The sequence below is a fragment of the Ceratotherium simum genome, chromosome 3 (genome assembly GCF_057802395.1).
Source record: "Ceratotherium simum simum isolate JZ-2026a chromosome 3, ASM5780239v1, whole genome shotgun sequence".
Classification (NCBI taxonomy): Eukaryota; Metazoa; Chordata; class Mammalia; order Perissodactyla; family Rhinocerotidae; genus Ceratotherium; species Ceratotherium simum.
This window is the reverse complement of record NC_141902.1, coordinates 2,312,351-2,330,991: the sequence shown is the minus strand read 5'-3', so window position 1 is coordinate 2,330,991 and position 18,641 is coordinate 2,312,351. Positions and strand designations below refer to the sequence as shown.

The following is an 18,641-nucleotide window of genomic DNA, read 5'->3' as shown; positions in this document are numbered from 1 at the left end:
GTGTGGCTTGCCCCATTTGAAGGTAAGATCATGAAAATGCAGCCCTTGCCCTTCTGGTTTACCACTGGATTCCCAGTACCTGGAACATTAGGCCCTCAGATATCTAATGAATGAGTATAATACAGTACAGAAAAAAGCACATTTAGTATGTATAGTATGATCCCAAAATATTTTTGTAGGAAAAAATAAGCATAGAGAAAAATCTGGAAGGACATATACCAAAATATTAACAGATGATCTCTGGTGGTGGAATTGGTGGTCATTAAAATTTTTGTCTGAGCCGGCCCTGATGGCCTAGTGGTTACAGTTTGGCACACTCCGCTTCTGTGGCCTGGGTTCGGTTCCTGGGGGCAGAATCACACCATTCATCTGTAGGCCGACACGCCGTGTTGGTGGCTCACGTAGAAGAACTTAGAAGGACTTAGAACTGTGTACTGGGGCTTTAAAGATTTACATCTGAAGTAGCTTGGAGACATAGAGATGAGTTCTAGAAGATCTTCAAAGCTTGTGAGGGATATATAAAATTGCACCCTTTCGTATTATAACCCTGATGTCAATGAACATACCCAATGATTAGCTGTCGACTTATTTTAAGTTACCTTTGAACTTCAAAATTCTGGACACGTTTCATCTTAAAAAGGTGTTTGCAAACATGGATACATCATACTACTCACATGACAACAGACCACACCTAGCTGTTTGGAAATGAGAACACCCTCTGAGATTGTGTGTAGGGGTTGGGGGGATAGGTTCAGGTATGTGGATTTTTCTGAGTAGAGAGCCTTTAGCTTTCATTAGATTCTCTAAGAAGGGTGGGTCCATGCCCTCCACCTTGCCAAATTTCTTACCATGTGACATCCCCTTTCCGAGAAGAAGCTCTTTGAGAAAAGACAATGGAGTTGTGGAAAAGCCCAGTGGCCAAAACAAACGATTTGTTGCCTAAAATCCATCCATTGAGGAAAGGCTACCCTTATTAAAATATGAAGACCCTTTGAGGGAGAAGGACTGAGTATTAGGGCCATTATCAGTTACTTATTTATTAAAAAAATTTTTTTGCATTTGTTTTATTAAGGTAACATTGGTTTATAACACTATATAAATTTCAGGTATACATCATTATACTTCAATTTCTGTGTAGATTACATCATGTTCACCACCCAAAGACTAATTACAATCCATCACCACACACACGTGTCTCATCACCCCTTTCACCTTCCTCCCTCCCCCCTTCCCCTCTGGTAACCACTAGTCTAATCTCTGTATCTGTGTGTGTGTTTGTTGTTTTTGTCTTCCACTTATGAGTGAAATCATAAGGTATTTAGCTTTCTCTGTCTGACTTATTTTGCTTAGCGTAATACTCTGAAGGTCCATCCATGTTGCAAATGGCACAGTTTCGTCTTTTATGGCTGGGTAGTATTCAATTGTGTATAGATGTATACATATACCATATCTTCTTTATTTATTCATCCATTGATAGGTACCAGGTTGTTTCCAAGTTTTGGCTATTGTGAATAATGCTGCAGTGAACATAGGTATGCAAATGTTTTCACATTCATGTTTTCATGTTCTTCAATTACATACCCAGCAGTGGAATAGCTGGATCAAATGGTAGCTCTATTAATTTTTTGAGGAATCTCCATACTGTTTTCCATAGTGGCTGCACCAGTTTGCACTCCCACCAGCAGTGTATGAGAGTTCCCTTCTCTCCACATCCTCTCCAACACTTGTTATTTCTTGTCTTGTTATTTATAGCCGTTCTAATGGGCGTGAGGTGATATCTCATTGTAGTTTTGATTTGCATTTCCCTAATAATGATGTTGAACATCTTTTCATGTGCCTGTTGGCCATCTGTATATCTTCTTTGGAAAAATGTCTCTTCAGATCCTCTGCCCATTTTTTAATTGGCTTGTTAGTTTTTTTGTTGTTGAGATGTATGAGTTCTTTATATATTTTGGAGATTAACCCCCTTATCAGATGTATGATTTGCAAATATCTTCTCCCAATTATTATGTTGTCTTTTCATTTTGTTGATGGTTTCCTTTGCTGTGCAGAAGCTTTTTAGTTTGATGTAGTCCCATTTTTTTTTCTATTCTTTCTCTTGCCTAAGGAGACATGGTATTCAGAAAGATGCTGCTAAGACCAATGTCAAAGAGCATACTGCTTATGTTTTCTTTTTTCTTTCTTTTTTTTTTTTTTTTTTGGTGAGGAAGATAAGCCCTGAGCTAACATCCATGCTAATCCTCCTCTTTTTGCTGAGGAAGACCGGCTCTGAGCTAACATCTATTGCCAATCCTCCTCCTTCCCCCTCCCCCCCCCCCGCCAAAACCCCAGTAGATAGTTGTATGTCATAGTTGCACATCCTTCTAGTTGCTGTATGTGGGACGCGGCCTCAGCATGGCCGGAGAAGCGGCGCATTGGTGCGCGCCCGGGATCTGAACCTGGGCCACCAGTAGTGGAGCGCGCACTTAATCACTAAGCCACAGGGCCGGCCCTGCTTATGTTTTCTTGTAGGAGTTTTATGGTTTCAGGTCTTACATTCTAGTCTTTAATCCATTTTGAGTTAATTTTTGTGTATGGTGTAAGATAATGGTCTACTGTCATTTTTTTTCATGTGGCTGTCCCGTTTTCCCAGTACCACTTATTGAAGAGACTTTCAGGGCCATTATCAGTTATTAACCCCTCATTGCAAACTGCTGTATCTCATCCTTCCACAAACACTGCACTTGGGATCTTTTCAACACCAGCAAGGAGAGGACTCTTGAGAAGTAGAGGTCCAGAGGAGACGGCCTGAGGCCTCAGCAAGTGAGACAGCTGTGACAGAACATGCCAGCTGCTGCATGTTCTAACACATAACTGAAACAACAGTCTCTCTCAGGAAACGATACTTAATACAGTGGAAGTTCCTGTTGTGCTGTGACCCATTAATATTTTAACCCTCTGATGAGCTCAACCCTCAGATTAAAACGCTGCTCTAGATAAATGATCCTGCATAGCTGCAGTAGTGTGGAGTAAGAATTACTGCTCAGTGAGGAGGTATAGAGAGGCGAGACAGTACAATGTGGGTGAGGCAAATAACCGGAGTCATCTTGGCCCTGGCCCTTACCAGCTGTGTGACCTTGGGCAACTTAACCTCCCTGTGCCTGTTTTCCTCGTGTATAAATTAAAGGTAATGGGGATTAAGTTGCACAGTGAAGAAGCAGCACTTAGTCCCTCATAGAGGAAGCATTTAATGTGGTCTTAAGGAATGAGAGGAGTGGTTTAAAGCCCCTTTCCCAATCCACCCCTTTTTTTAATTCAGAAGACCTGTCTAAAATGAAGGTGAGAGTCCAAGCACCGTGAAAGTGGAGCTTCACAGGGTGAACACGCCGGGTGGGGCCTCGGCTCCACAGAAAACATGTGGCTGGCACAGGGTCAGCGCGAGACCTCCGTTTCAGTTCTGCCTGCCTGCTCTGGGCGGTCACCACCACAAGAGGTCACAGTGAATTCCACAGTAGATTGGGACCCACCTCATCTTACTATTTAATAGGGATATTTTAAAACACAAGATTAAATTCCTGTGCTTATAAGGCAGAGAAGCAGTTCATGGGCACCATCCAGTCTGTAATCATGTCCTCTTTGGTGCAAACTGCGATTTAAATTAGTCACCAGTGCTTGACACATTGGGATGGTTTACCTGAAACTCCCGATTTCCCACAAATGGCCAGGTAGGCCGGCATTCCTGCCTGGCCACACCTGGCTGAAGCAGAACAGCGCAGGACTGCTGAGTGCCCGTGGCTGGGCTGGGTGCTCCCGTCTGCCCAGCGCCTGCCACCTCTGGTTTCCCCACACGGAGCCCCAGTGCTGGCTCCTCTCGCAGTGGAGAATCGTGCCCACTCCCCTCCTGTCCTGGCTGCCTGGCCCCTGCTCTGAGGGACCTTCACGTGGCAATGCCTCGTGCTCATTCCTGCGCTGAGGCCAGCCGTGCTTCAGCTGATTAACACAGGCGTCTCTGCTGCTCCTCCGCTGCCCATCTTGCAGCCTTCTGCTCCCTGTTCGTTCCCAGATGCTACTGATCCCAGCCGCCTCTAGTTCCTGCCTTATCTCACTCCGGAACTTACTGCCTGGTTCTGGCAACTTGCCTGCTCTTAGTTAACTGCCTTGCTTCCTCTCTCTTCACCTTGCTGAATCCTAAATGCACCCTATCTTTCTAGCCATTGTGTTCCTGAAAAGATCTCAAAAAGCCCATCTTTAACTATAGAAGCAAGTATTTGTTGACTGAATGAGGGAGACTTGGTATCCAGTTTCCATTTATAACTTTCTAACCATCATTCATATTTAGTTCTATGGTTCTGTAAATGGACCAACAACCTTGTCTGTCTGTTTCACTACCACTCTCAAGACCCAAATTGAGGGCCGGCTCCGTGGCTTAGCGGTTAAGTGCGCGCGCTCTGATGCTGGCGGCCCGGGTTCGGATCCCGGGTGCGCCCCGAGGCACCACTTCTCCGTCCAACGCGAGGCCGAGTCCCACGTACAGCAACTAGAGGGATGTGAACCTATGACATACAACTATCTACTGCGGCTTTGGGGGGAAAAAAATGAATAAATAAAAAAAAAAAAATCTTTAAAAAAAAAAAAAAAAAGACCCAAATTGTACATTGTTCCAAGCAATGTATTAGCTTTTGAATTTATGCCTTGATTTCATCTTTAACTTCAGTTTTTCCAGGCTATTCTTAAAATTAAAGCTAAGTCTTGCTCTTCTAACATCAGGCCCCTTCTAACATTCTCCTCCAATTTTCCATCTTCTAACCACAACTCAAATTGCCACTTCATCCTTTACTGTTAATTCACTTATCACTACATTCAGATTCAGTTTCCTTCAGGAATTTTCAATTGTCATTTTAATTTTTTAATCAGTATCTCTTCCCCAAAAAGCTAATTTTCTTTGAAAGAAATGTCTTCTATCCCAGGTTCTTTGTAATATTGAGGTTACTCCTGCATAGGAAACACTCTTTGTACCTCTACCTAAAGACTTCCTGTCATCCAGGTTGATTCTGGGCTGTGTTGCAACGCCATAAACTAAAAGGTAAGGAAGAAGACGGCGCTGAGTGACTTCACCCAAAACAGCAAAACAAGCTGCTTCTGAGTAAACTTTATGTCTTCTAAATGTAAAAATTGTGGGAACTGTGTGTTTTTAAATTTCCAGTGCCAAAAGGTAATTATGTAACAACTATCATGGTAATATCCTGAAACAAAGGTTTTCACTATGATTAGAATAAATTTGTGACTTGAAATTTGAACAGTTTGAAAATTGCTTAATATACTGTTAGGACTCTTATGATGATAAAAACCTAAGCTAGACTAAAACAATGATTCAGAAAATTTTAAATATTTGTGTTTTTCTTAAAAATGGACAGCGTATGCTAGCATAGAAATAATGAACCTGGGCCGGCCCCATGGCATAGCGGTTAAGTGCGTGAGCTGCGCTGCTGGTGGCCCGGGTTTGGATCCCGGGCGCGCACCAACGCACCGCTTGTCAGGCCATACTATGGCGGCGTCCCATATAAAGTGGAGGACCGTGGCCATGGATGTTGGCCCAGGGCCAGTCTTCCTCAGTAAAAAAAGAGGAGGATAGGCATGAATGTTAGCTCAGGGCTGATCTTCCTCACACACAAACAAAAGAAATAATGAACCTTTAGTTTTTGAGTGGAAATGTATCATTAGATTTTATATATATTTTCATATTTTTCTTAGAAGACTATGCAGAAAATATTTTTCCTATAAAACTTTGTAAAGTATACCATGTTTATTATAACTTAATATCAAAATTTCATAAAATACAAATTTAAGCAGAACATTCTAAAGTTTGCCATAATTTTATTGTAACTTAATATCAAAATTACATAAAATATAAAATTAAACAGAAAATTGGTGAATTTTGCTTCTTCAGATGGTCTTTAAGAATCTCAGAAACCTTGAAGTTTGCTGAAAATAGAAAATATTCATAAAATTAAATAGGTTAGAGACCTGTTATTGTCCATTTCTTAATATTTAGTTTTAGTTAATTTTAAAAACAGGTGAATACTTGCATTGTTCCAAATTCAAAAGGGGACACAGTGAAAAATAAGTCAGTCTCACAGTCTACTTCTGCTCCCCAGAAGCAACTATACATCCTTATAGACAGCCTAATCATACATGAGCCTGTGTGTACGTGGGGATATGCTTTAAACACACACACAAGTGGCAGAGTACTGTGAACACTATTCTACACCTGTTTTCAATTAGTAATACATTATATTTATAATTTTTAAAACTAATCCCTTCCTTTATGGCTTTGACATTTAAATAAATTAGAAAAGTTCTGAATAAGTATACACATTTAAATGGATATACACTTAAACTGTTTGTTTTGCTATTACAAAAACTACAGTAAAAACAGCTGTACCTACTTCTGTGCACAAGCTAAGTGTACCTGTCGGATAAATTCCTAGAAATGGAATTGCTGGTATATGCAGTTAGGTCCTAAGAAACCTTGTCAAATTCCCCTCCATAAAGGTTTTTACCATTTCTTATTCTGACCAACTATGTGTGAGAATGGGTATTTCTCCCCTACATCACCATATTGTGTTTTGTAAATAAAACAACTGTATTTGAGAGTACACGTTCAAACAGGATTGACCTTATCTACTTTGACTGTGTTTCTGTGATTAACTCTGCAATATGATTTCACTGTATCTTGAAAATTTTTTCTCTCAAAAATAAACATACATCAACTTGTTTGATCCAGCACTGAAAAAATTCCTCAAATAATCAGTGCTAAATTATAGCCTGGAAATTATGCCAGGCTTTTCAGCACCCAAGTCCACAGAGGATGAAGGGACCAACCATCTCAACAGTGAGCATCAGCTGGAAGCTCAGGAGGGACAGGCACAGGTGGCCTCGCAGGCGGTGTGCTGAGACGCTCACAGACAGCTGCATACAGTGCCCGGAACACACACCACCTCTGCCTGGCAGGCAGGGAGCATTACAAGAACTGGACCTGGCGTGTGTGCCACCAAAATTAATAAAGCAGGTAACTTCCTCCTGTGGTTGATTTATTTATAGCCCAACTCCTTAAGAAAAAGAAGATAAAATGTTTGCAGAGATAGATGGAATAAAAACAGAAGTAGGTACATGAGGAAATTCAGGTAAGGGGACAGTTGGGGTCAGAAAAGATGGAGCCAAGGCTGCGCCCCACACTTACGCTGGTGATGCCCCTGCAGCTGCGCAGGTGGCTGTGCTTCCTGCAGCTCAGGCAAGGGGAGTCAGATTTACAGTCTCCCCAAGATAAACAGGTGTCTGGGACAGAAACAGACCTGTTCAGAGTTCCCAGTACTGGTTTCATAGCAGAATGTTTTATGCCAAATCTCAATTCGGTAAAAGTCAATCTAAAGGTGGACAAAATACGTGCCAGGCAGATGGCCTCAGAGGCGACTTAGTCCTGGGGTCACAAAATCAAATGCCCTCGGGCATCCAGGTGTGGACGACATGAGCGGGGAGACTGGAGAAGAGCGCGTGCCCTTACCTGTAGGCGGCCCACCAATTTTTTTTTAGGGTTCACTGTGGGCTAGGTGAAGTCAAACACACTAGGCTTATGCAATAGGGGCTAGAATATCTGCGACCTTTAAGAGAGTATCTGTCTGGTTATATTGCTGAAACTAAGCAGTGCCTGGAACACAGTATGAATCAAATACGCGTCAAATGAGTGAATCCAAGAATAAAATTTAGACTATCTCATGAAGTGAATGGACTTTAATCCTCTATGAGTACTGAGCAGCAAAAAGAATGCATAAATTCTTTTCCAAGAAATATATTAAGAAACTGTTAGTCAAAGTTTCAAGGTTGGGAAGCAGAGGTATTTTTCCTTTTCAATTTTATACTTTTAAGCATTGTTTGAAATTTTTATCATATGTTCATTTTTATTTGAATAAATATGTTAATTACCAAAAGACAACTGAGCTGGGTTCAAGATTATATTCTCTGACAAGAACCTAGAGGGCAGTTATCTGGTTACTTGTTCTTAACCGAAGGTGGGAGCTTTTTCAAAATACAATTAACTGAGAAATTGCATGTTAGGATGCCCGAATCCAAGGGAAACAGTGTTGGAAACGCCTATTCCTGGGCCCTACAACTAGAGAGTCGTCGACCAGTCTGGGGTGGGGTCCTGGAACTGGACATGCTGGAGGACACGGACGCAGGTGATCTATAGATCACTCTGAGAACCACTACCCACCAGGTGCTGCTTTCTCTTTTCCCCTATAAACTCCCTCTAACCCCAGCCCCTCACCACCAGCACACTCACACCCAGCACCCCACCACTTCTTGCTGCCAATTTAAGGCAGATTACCTAGGCTGTGAGAAACAACCATGTGGAGGGCAGGGCTGACCTCTCGGGACGGTGAGAGCATCACCAGGAGTCAGCCTGTAGAACCAGCCCCCTCCACAGCTGGACCAAGATCTGCCTCAGGAAACAGTTCTCGATCTGCTTCATTCACAAACGTGCCATCAAGTACACGATTCTATGTCACACAGCATGACCACAGTAAGTTCAGCCCAGAACATTTCCAGTGGGCTACTGTAGACATTTTCAAAGAAACACACCTACAAAACATCTGCTTTTTAGCAATGTAACCAGGAGACAGCTCCTGCTGTTGCTGTGGGCACACTTACCTGTCTTCTATGGTCTTATTGGAAGGATAAAAAACTTTGAATGAAAATCCACTTCTTGGAAAAGAGCCCTTTGGGGAGAAAAATGCCTGTAAGTGAATACTCGACTGGTATAAAAGAATTCTTATTTTTTAAATCAAATTCCTTGGCATGACTTAAGTTACAAGATGTGACTACAAAGTAATGAGGCAGATTTCTGCGTGATATTTATAGAGAGAAGGTATTACTATGACCCACCTGAAGCAAAAGTCTTTCAAGTTGGCTGACAGTCTTATGCTAACAGGTGTGACTGGAAATGCTTAGGGGTGGTGCTACTTAGTAAAGAAATAGACAGCACTGTGTGATGCTCAATACATTTGAAAGCCACTCAAACATGTTCAAGAAATCTTTCCTGGCCCTCTCACCAGTGAAAATCTGCGTTTACTGCCCCTCTCATGTGCCGTAAAGCAGCTAGCTGAGCAGTAATCACACACAGTTGTCTGTCCGTTCCTCACGCCTAAAGGCAGTGAGCAGGGACCGTCTTTTCTGGCCCATCACAGGCACTCATCAATGTGAGGAAGTATCAAGAAGGGAAGAAGCAATGTCAAAAGCAAGCTTGGGCTCGCCCAAAAGGTAAAAAAGATGCAATGATGGTGTAGAAGGTGGTTGTTTACTCACCTATAGGATGAAAAGTGGAAAAATCCAGAAATAAAGTGTTTTCAAATAGAACATTAACTATGAGAATGCCCAAAGAGTTCAATTTAAATAAGGAAATAGCCTCACTGTGAAAGATTATTGGAATGTGAAGAAAGATTCTACAAAAATCAGGCCACAAATTTCAAACAATGAAACCAAATCTGTTGACTACGCTCATCCTTAGAGCAGCGGTTCTCAATCAGAGACAAATTTTGTCCCCTAGGGGACATTTGGCAAATATCTGGAGACATTTCCCATTGTCACAACTGGGTACTGCTCCTGGCATCTGGTGGGTAGAGGCCAGGAGTTCTGCTCAACATGCTACGAGGCACAGGACAGTGCCCACAACACCTAACTATCTGGTCCAAAGTGTCAATACTTCTGTGGCTGAGAAACCCTGTCTTAGAGGAAGCTGGACAAAGTGAATGTGTGTTTTAGGAAAGCAGTAACCAGTAGTAAGGCATGATGTTTCTAGAAATGACCTAGATGAAACAAAAAAGTATTCAAGTCTAAAATTCACAAGACTTGAGGAAGCATACAGATTAAAAATCACTAGTGAAGATATTTGTTTGACATAAACAACGTTTATGCACATTTATTCCCCAAGTTCAAAAAGTCAATCATACTTCTGTAGAAATTCAGAAGCAACTTCAGGATTCTGAAGCAATCTCAAGGTTCTGCATAAAAATGAAATAATAAAATGTATCCCAATAAGAATTTCCACACTCATCAGGCTTAGATTTTTGGGACTTGGGCAATTTCGAAAAACCAAAATCATCCTCAAAAGACAAGTGCCATTAATATATTTAAGGAGAATGGGATACAGGCTCTGAAAGCAATTTCCAGAAAGGAATCCCAAGGTACGCTACTCTGAAGGGGAAAATACTCATTTGGATTTATAAGTTTTGGTGCATTTGTTTTTTAGAAAAAGTCACATTACTTTATAGTCACACAATATATTGAAAGTTTAAAAATTTTCTGTGTGTTGGGCCAGCCCCGTGGCTTAGCGGTTAAGTGCGCACGCTCCGCCACTGGCGGCCAGGGTTCGGATCCCAGGCGCGCACCAACACACCACTTCTCCGGCCATGCTGAGGTGGGATTCCACACACAGCAACTAGAAGGATGTCCAGCTATGACACACAACTATCTACTGGGGCTTCAGGGAAAAAAAGGAGGAGGATTGGCAATAGATGTTAGCTCAGAGCCGGTCTTCCTCAGCAAACAGAGGAGGATTAGCACGGATGTTAGCTCAGGGCTGATCTTCCTCAAGAAAAGAAAAAAAAAATTCTGTGTATACCAAATTAATTCAGTGTTTCATTAATAGTATATTTTTACTCCAACAGTAATTTATTAAAGCTGTATCTTAAATTTAAAGAAATAACCCTCTCCTCTTGACAAACTATGACTGCGTAACGTTAACTGCATTCTTACAGGGTTCACGCAGAGGCATTCGGTGTTGGTCAAGGTGAAAGGGTCGTATTTGTCCGCGATGACAAGCAGATCAGGCACAGGGTACACTCTCAGGGCGTAGTCGTATGCCCAGTAGACCGGGCACACGTAGAGCGGGAGAGGAGTCAGGTGTCCCTGGGACAAGATGGTCTTTACAAACTACAAAAGGGTGATACAAAACAAACTTCAGTTCTTTTGTGAACGTTAAGATAGCTAACAAATAATTGCTAATTAAACATTAATTACCAAAAAGACTTAGAAAATTTGAGAAACAATTGGGAAAACTGAATCACAGAGCTTTGGGAAACACTGATATAAAATGAAATGAACTATCCTGTATTTTAGGAGAAATCTATGAGTTTTCATTTAATACCATATACCATAAAAGCTATTCCCCCAAATAAGTCATATTGGAGCCACTGTGCTTATAGCTGTGTAATAAGCTCATTTACTAATTCTGTTCATCTAAAAGTAATTCCACAGCTTGAGTAATGCCAAGAATAGATATTTAGCCAGCATACACTTTAAATATTATAAATACTAAAAATACTCTCTATGACCTACTTCCATACATCATAAGTGGGGGTACATGAAACCAGGGATTTACAACTGTATGTCAGGGAATCTTAGAGCTACAAGATAAACACTACACCTCCTACTGATGTGAACATACCATATGAAATATTTAATAAACATCATAAACATGAACATTTTATTAAAATATATATATATTTTTTGAAGTACAACATGATTTATGAGTTCTAAAGGCAAAACAAGAAGCTCCAAAGAAATTTCCTGCTCATTCTGGGCTTTCCTCTGCCCATTAGGGGATACTTCACTCAGAAAGTTGAGACACACTGACTTAGTAACAAAAATTAGCTTACTGGCAAGAGTATGTTCAAATTATTTTGAACTATAAATAGACATAACAAAAGGGCAAATTATTAAGTGGCTTAACAAAATTTTATATAATGCAACATGTACGACACTTTATAAAGAAGACTTAAAACTTACATGGTTAGGAATATCCAAATTGTTACTAGGAAAACGGACACAGTTTCTGCACATTTTATTCACTAAGTCTTCACGAAAGACAATAATTTCTTGTGTACAATACTGAATTCTGAAATGAAAACGCTAGTTGAATCTGACTTCCACAGGACAAAATATGAGAGAATTTTAAAGGCAAAATGTTTTATAATACAAAGCCATCCCACTTCCCATTGTTCACTACAGCAAAAATGCAACCAGAATTTACCTATTCATCCATTTATTTGACAGTTATTTACTGAGCTCTTTTTTTTTTTTCCTGAGGAAGACTGGCCCTGAGCTAACATCTGTTGCCAATCTTCCTCTTTTCTTTTTTCTCCCCAAGGCACCAGCAAATAGTTGCATATCCCAGCTGCAGGTCCTTCCAGTTCCTGCATGTGGGACGCTGCCCCAGTGTGGCCTGATGAGCAGCGAGTTGGTCCGTGCCCAGGATCCTAACCAGCGAACCCTGGGCCACCAAAGTAGAACATGTGAACCCAACTGCTACGCCACCCGGCTGGCCCTATGAGCTCTTAGTATGTGTGTGTCCTGCATTATTCTAGGGATGAATGAACAGCACAAAAGACACCAGCCTCCATGCCGTTTACATTCTAATCGGGGGAGGCGGGCAGAGAAAGTAAACAATAAACAAGTTAGGTATACAGTATGTTGGAGGATGATTTAGTGTGTGGGAAAAAGACAGGCTACCAGGATCATTTGTAGGGAGAGAAGGTCTAGAAGGCTGGAGAATTAAACAGGATGCTCAGAACAGGTCGGGCTCATAATGAAGCTTGGTTTGAGCACAGACTTGAAGGAGGTGAGAGAGTCAGTCTAGCAGACAGGCAGAGGGAGGACACTGCAGGCAGAGGGACCAGGTAGAGCAGAGGCCCTAAGATGAAGCATGCCTGGCACCTCTGAGGAACAGGAGGCCAGAGTGGCTGGAATAAATGAGGAGAGGAAATTAGAGACGGAATTGGGCCAGATCATGCAGGGCCCTGACCACCACTGCAAGGATATGCTGTTCCTGAATCACCTGAAGGGCCCCACCTGTCAGGATCATAAAGGACGTGATAAACCTTAGGTTGTAAAGGACCACTCTGACACTATGTGAAAAACAGACTAGGGGGAGGGCGGGGTAGAAACTAAAGACCAACTCGGAGGCTGCAACAGCAATCTGGGCTGCACAAGATGGTAGAAAGGTAGAGTGTAGAGAGGTGGCCAGATTCTGGATATATTTTGAAGTTTTCCTTCAAATTTTTGAAGGACTCCCTGAAAAACCACATGTGAGGAGATACCCCAAGGTTTTTGGCCTGGATGACCAGAAAGATAAAGGTGCCATGAACTAAGGTGGGGACGGCTACAGGACAGGCTGGGGCTGACAGCAGGGAGGAAGACGGGAAGACCAGAGGTTCTGACTGACGTTGTCATTAGACACCCAAGGGAGATGAAGAGGTTACTGGATGCGTGAGTCTGGAGTCTGAGAGGAAGGTCTGAGCTGGGGACACAGATGGGGAGCTGTCAATACATAGATGGTACTGACAGCCATGGACTTGATAAGGTCACGGAAGGGGTGAATGTAGGCCGAAAAGAGAGGAGAACCACGGAGTGAGGGCATCCCCTCTGTCAGAGCCTGTGACCACAGCGAGCAGCGCACACAGTAAACGTGTCATCTTTCCATTTATCTTCCTATAACTCTCCTTAAAGGGTGTGTAATGAGAATATCTATTTTTAAATCTCCACCCATTATTCAAGCTTCTAAATTCATTATTAGTGAATTATCTAAATAGAGGCAAAATATTTTCAAAGTTTTGAGAAAACTAAAATAAATAGGATTTTTTTATATTTATCCCATAGCAGTCAAAATTCAGAGACAAATTTTAAGAAGCAAGCTAAATTTTTTTTTTTTGAGGAAGATTGGCCCTGTGCTAACATCTGTTGCCAATCTTCCTCTTTTTTCCTTTTCCTCCCCAAAGCCCCAGTACATAGTTGTATATCATAGTTGTAGAGTTGTAGCTCTTCTATGTGGGACGCCGCCTCAGCGTGGCTTAATGAGTGGTGAGTAGATCTGCGCCCAGGATTCGAACCGGTGAACCCCGGGCCGCTGAAGCAGAGCACACGAACCCACCCAACAGCTACGCCACTGGACCAGCCCCTAAATTTTTTTTTTTTTTTTTTTTGCTGAGGAAGATTCTCCCTGAGCTAACATCTGTGTCAGTCTTCCTCTATTTTGTATGTGGGTCGCTGCCACAGCATGGCTGATGAGTGTTGTAGGTCTGCACCTGGGAACTGAATCCGGGCTGCTGAAGTGGAGCACACTGAAATTAACCACTAGGCCACAGGGCCAGCCCCAAGAATCAAGTTAATTTTTAAATGAAAGGAAACGAAATGTAACACAAAATTCTAATATTTACCTGCAAGGATTAGTAGTAAAAACTGAAAATGGTACTCTTTGTCTGAATTCACTGGTGATGCTTTCAGCAAGTGGTGGCCTAGAAAAACAACTTATGTGATACCATGTATATTTTTAAATTTTACAGAATTTTCCTTACTGTTACAAAAATCTGAATAAAGCTTACCTTGGTAAGATGGAACCAAATCCAGGATCCTCTGGACCAGGTACAAACACAAAACGACTACTGTAGCAAAATTCAACATAAGTCATTTAAAATATATATTATTGCAACAGCATCCAATAATCTAAAAACAAGTCATTGCCTTTAATTAAATAATGAATTTAAAAAAATTTTTAAGTTTCATGCGTTTTAATAAATGAACTACTAAAAGTCCCCAGACCAACACTGACGAGCAGGCGTTTCTGAAATGCTGGAAACGTTCTATATCTGTACTGTCCAATTACTGAGTACTTGGACTGTGGCTAGCGCAACTGAATTTTAAATTTTATTTAACTTGAAGTGTAAAGATAGTCGCACCTGTAGCCTGCGACCATCACACTGAAGAGTACAGCTCCAGACACTTGAGTAACGTCACCAAGGAATTCAAAATATGGTTGAAGTTATCACTCTTCCTTTTAATACTTTTCACGATAAATCTCTAGTGCAGTGTAATGTACATTACCGTGATGTGAGGAGAATTTTCTCTCTTAGCTATACTAATTTTCTTAACTTTTTCTTCCATTCATCTCTTAATAATCACTGATTTCAAACTTAGAATTCATTTTTTGTTTTTTTTAAACAAAACTGTTTAAATAAAAAATATAACAGTAGAAATCATTACCTTTGGTGAATATTTGGATATTCACATATTATGTCTGCCAAAGTTTTAAGGGAATCTAAAATTTTAAAGGGATATTAAATTTAATTTGCATATAATGCACATAAAAATCAAATTGTCTTTGATTAGATACAACCCGACATCTTTTGAATGAAATTAAAATATTATAGATCATTTCTTATCAATTTAGTTTATTTTAACGTAGTTACACTTATTCAATAGATCCTCAATACCTTTCAAAGCTTGAACTTGATTTTTTCCATACGGTGCGGATGAGAAATTACCACACAGAATAAAGCAGGTTGGAGGCGCTGGTGAATAACCTAAAAATAAGGGAATAAATGAACATCACTTTTTCTAGTCTAGAAATCAGGTTAAAAACCCTTTAACCACGGGGTTTTACTAATAAAAACTTACTTTTTTTTTTTTTTTTGGTGAGGAAGATTGGCCCTGAGCTAACATCTGTGCCCATCTTCCTCTATTTTGTATGTGGGATGCCACCACAGCATGGCTTGACGAGTGGTGTGTAGGTCCACGCCTGGGATTCAAACCTGCGAACCCTGGGCCACCAAAGTGGAGCACATGAACTTAACCACTAGGCCACTGGGCCAGCTCCCACAACTTACTATTTTAATAATAGCTCATTTTATTAACAACTTACTATTTAAAAATAGTAGTAGTAATAGTGCCATTTACTGAGGACTTAACGTGCCAGGCCCTGTGATGGCTTGATTAATCCTCACAATGTCCCCACAAGCTCAGAGACTGAGTAACCTCCCAAGGCATCAGGCTGCAGCTTACACCCAGTTCTGTCAGACCCCAAAGCCAACGCTCTTACCCACTCTCAGACTACACTTAGGACTGATTCTTATTTATCATGACATATACACACACATACAGGTATTTTTCAAATGTAAAAATTTAAGTCTTTAAGATAAACTCATTTACAGGCCGGCCCGGTGGCGCAAGCAGTTAAGTGTCCACGCTCCACTGCGGCGGCCCAGGGTTCACCGGTTCGGATCCCGGGCGTGCACCGACACACTGCTTGGCAAGCCTTGCTGTGGCGGCATCCCGTGTGGAGTGGAGGAAGATGGGCATGGATGTTAGCCCAGGGCCAGTCTTCCTCAGCAAAGAAAGAGGAGGATTGGCAGATGTTAGCACAGGGCTGATCTTCCTCACAAAAAAAAAAAAAAAAAGATAAACTCATTTAAAATATTTTTTAAAAATAGACTACTCAGAAAGACACATTTTTAAAGAATTTAGTTTTAAGACATGACCCCTCATAAGAGTTCAAAAAAGAACAGAAAACAGTGACAGCTACCAGAAAACATGGTGCACAGCTTTTCCAACACTTCCACTTGGTCCAACCAGACATCAGACAGAAACACAAACATGGCGTCTCTGTTCTCATCTTCTAGTTGCTTCAGTTTTGCAGAAGTCTTCACAGACGTGTTAGAAGGTCCTCCAAAAAAATTAATATTTCCATAGTATGCCCTAGGGAATTACAACATTATTATCTTCTAGCCTACATTCTGTTGGAGATATTCTTCTAATAATTTTACAAATTTAGCTTCTTCCTATCTGATGGGGTTACTTTCCCATCAATGTAAACAGTACCATGAAAACATACTATTTGTAGCACTTAAAGAGCAAATTTCTTTAAATATTCTCAAAGGAGAAAGGAAGCAATACAGAAGCAGTAAAGAAAATACTTAAGTACAGGCTATATCTGTGCCTTTTAAAACTGACTAAAGCAAATATTAAACTAAATCATAATTTTCTATGTAGTTGAAAGTAGGAGAAATGGGTACTCAATTTGAACAATACCTAGTAAAAGTGCTCAAAAAAAGTGCTAAGCCATTTGACCAAACAATTCCACTTGTAGAAATTTGTTCTAAGGAATTACGATGTCCACAAAGACTGACCTACATCCCAGAATTGTGAAAATCTGGAGGGAAGCTTAGAGCTTGTCAGGAAAGTGTCAGTAGGAAACAGGGGTCTTCCACAGACCCGGCCTCCCTTCACTAGCTGCCATCCTGCAGTTTCCAGCTTAACGGTTACCAACCCAGAGAAGCATCCCGAGGATCCCAAAAGAGGTGCGATTTCCCATCAGACACTCTTGTAGGACCTGAAGTTCTCCTTTGTGGAACTTAAGAAATCTGTAATCAGCTCATTATTCGGGTGCTGGTTTCATGTCTATCTCCCCCCACCCCTCAACACCTAGCACAGAGCCCGGGGCAATACAGCATGCGCTCAAAACTATTTGCTGAATGTCACAAATCATGTCATAAAACAATATTTCATGGTAATGAAAAATGTTGACTGCATATTTGTAAAAGAAGGTTACAAAGCAATGTGTGTCCATTTTTAGCGTCAAAAAAATGATACAGACCTATGTATCCAGGCACGAAAAGAAACTCTGTGTACGTGTGTATTTATCTTGTTATTTGCTGCAGTCGTGTTTTATAAAGTCACTGCAAACACTGCATTAGGGAATGCTGAACCCTCGCTCCTAAGGAAAATATGTACGTATATACTTAGATAGATATAATCTTAAACCCTAAAAAACCTCATGTTGGCAGAGTCTATGTTCTTTATTTTACAAAAGAGAAATCGAGCTCCAGGGTCAGAAGGGTTAAGCGACCTGGCTGAGGGCGCCCCACCACCACGTGCCAGCCTTGGGTTTCAAATCCCGTCCACACCCGAGAGGCCCACACCCGAGAGGCCCACACCCGAGAGGCCCACACCCGAGAGGCCCACACCCGAGAGGCCCACACCCGAGAGGCCGCACTGCGCGCCCCTGCCCACTCCGCCCTCCGGCCGGCTCTGTAGGAGGCCGAACCAGGGCAGCGCCTCCCGGCCCGGCTCCACTCGTTCTGCGCATGTGTGCGAATGGCCGCTACAGCCCCACGAGCGCTGATTCTGCGGTTACACACACGTTTTCACGAGAATCTGTGGATAACGAGGATCTGCTATATATATAATGTGTATATATAATGTAAACTATATATAGATAATGTTAATATGTGTAATATATATACTAACAGTTTTTCTCTATGTTTGGTGGAATTATAGGTACTTCTTTCCTTTTTTGTGCCTTTATGTATTTTCTAAATTTTTTAGCAATCATATGCTACTTGCATAAAATGAAAAAACATTTTTTTAAGTGACTCAACTGCTTTTCCAATGCAGCGTAATGGCTGGAGTCAGAAATCTTGGGATCAAAACACATTTTTGCTACTAACACGTTTGTGACTTTGGACAAGCTACCCAACCCCTCTTAACCCAACGGTCCTCAAATGGGGCACTGCTGGATTCACACCTACTGCAAGGGTTAGGAGAAGGACTGAAGGAGAGAATGTACAGAAAGCCCTCAGGGACCATGAGCTCCCAGATGTGGTACTTGTCACTGGTGCCACCAACTGGACTGGGCATTTTCAAAGGTGTGGCCTCTCGGTTGTAACCTTGCAGTTATCAGAGAATGCAGTAAGCTGATATAATTGTACAACAATTTCAATTAAGTATATACCCACACATAAACCAGAGCTTCACACAAAGAATACCTATTCAGCTGA

The 18,641-nt window shown here is 41.4% G+C and overlaps 1 protein-coding gene across 1 annotated transcript in view; it reads right to left on the bottom strand.

The window, feature by feature from the left end:
* Positions 1–5,833: 5,833 nt before the first annotated feature.
* POLE2 (DNA polymerase epsilon 2, accessory subunit) overlaps positions 5,834–18,641 on the bottom strand; it is a 30,171-nt gene continuing 17,363 nt past the window's right edge. The window contains exons 11-19 of the mRNA XM_004436356.3: positions 16,388–16,560; positions 15,300–15,389; positions 15,070–15,124; positions 14,412–14,471; positions 14,247–14,324; positions 11,821–11,929; positions 10,789–10,965; positions 8,686–8,753; positions 5,834–5,961 (exon numbers count right to left, since the gene is read on the bottom strand). Of these exons, the coding sequence (XP_004436413.1) occupies positions 5,943–5,961; positions 8,686–8,753; positions 10,789–10,965; positions 11,821–11,929; positions 14,247–14,324; positions 14,412–14,471; positions 15,070–15,124; positions 15,300–15,389; positions 16,388–16,560 (829 nt within the window). The 3' untranslated portion in view covers positions 5,834–5,942. The remainder of the gene's footprint in view (positions 5,962–8,685; positions 8,754–10,788; positions 10,966–11,820; positions 11,930–14,246; positions 14,325–14,411; positions 14,472–15,069; positions 15,125–15,299; positions 15,390–16,387; positions 16,561–18,641) is intronic.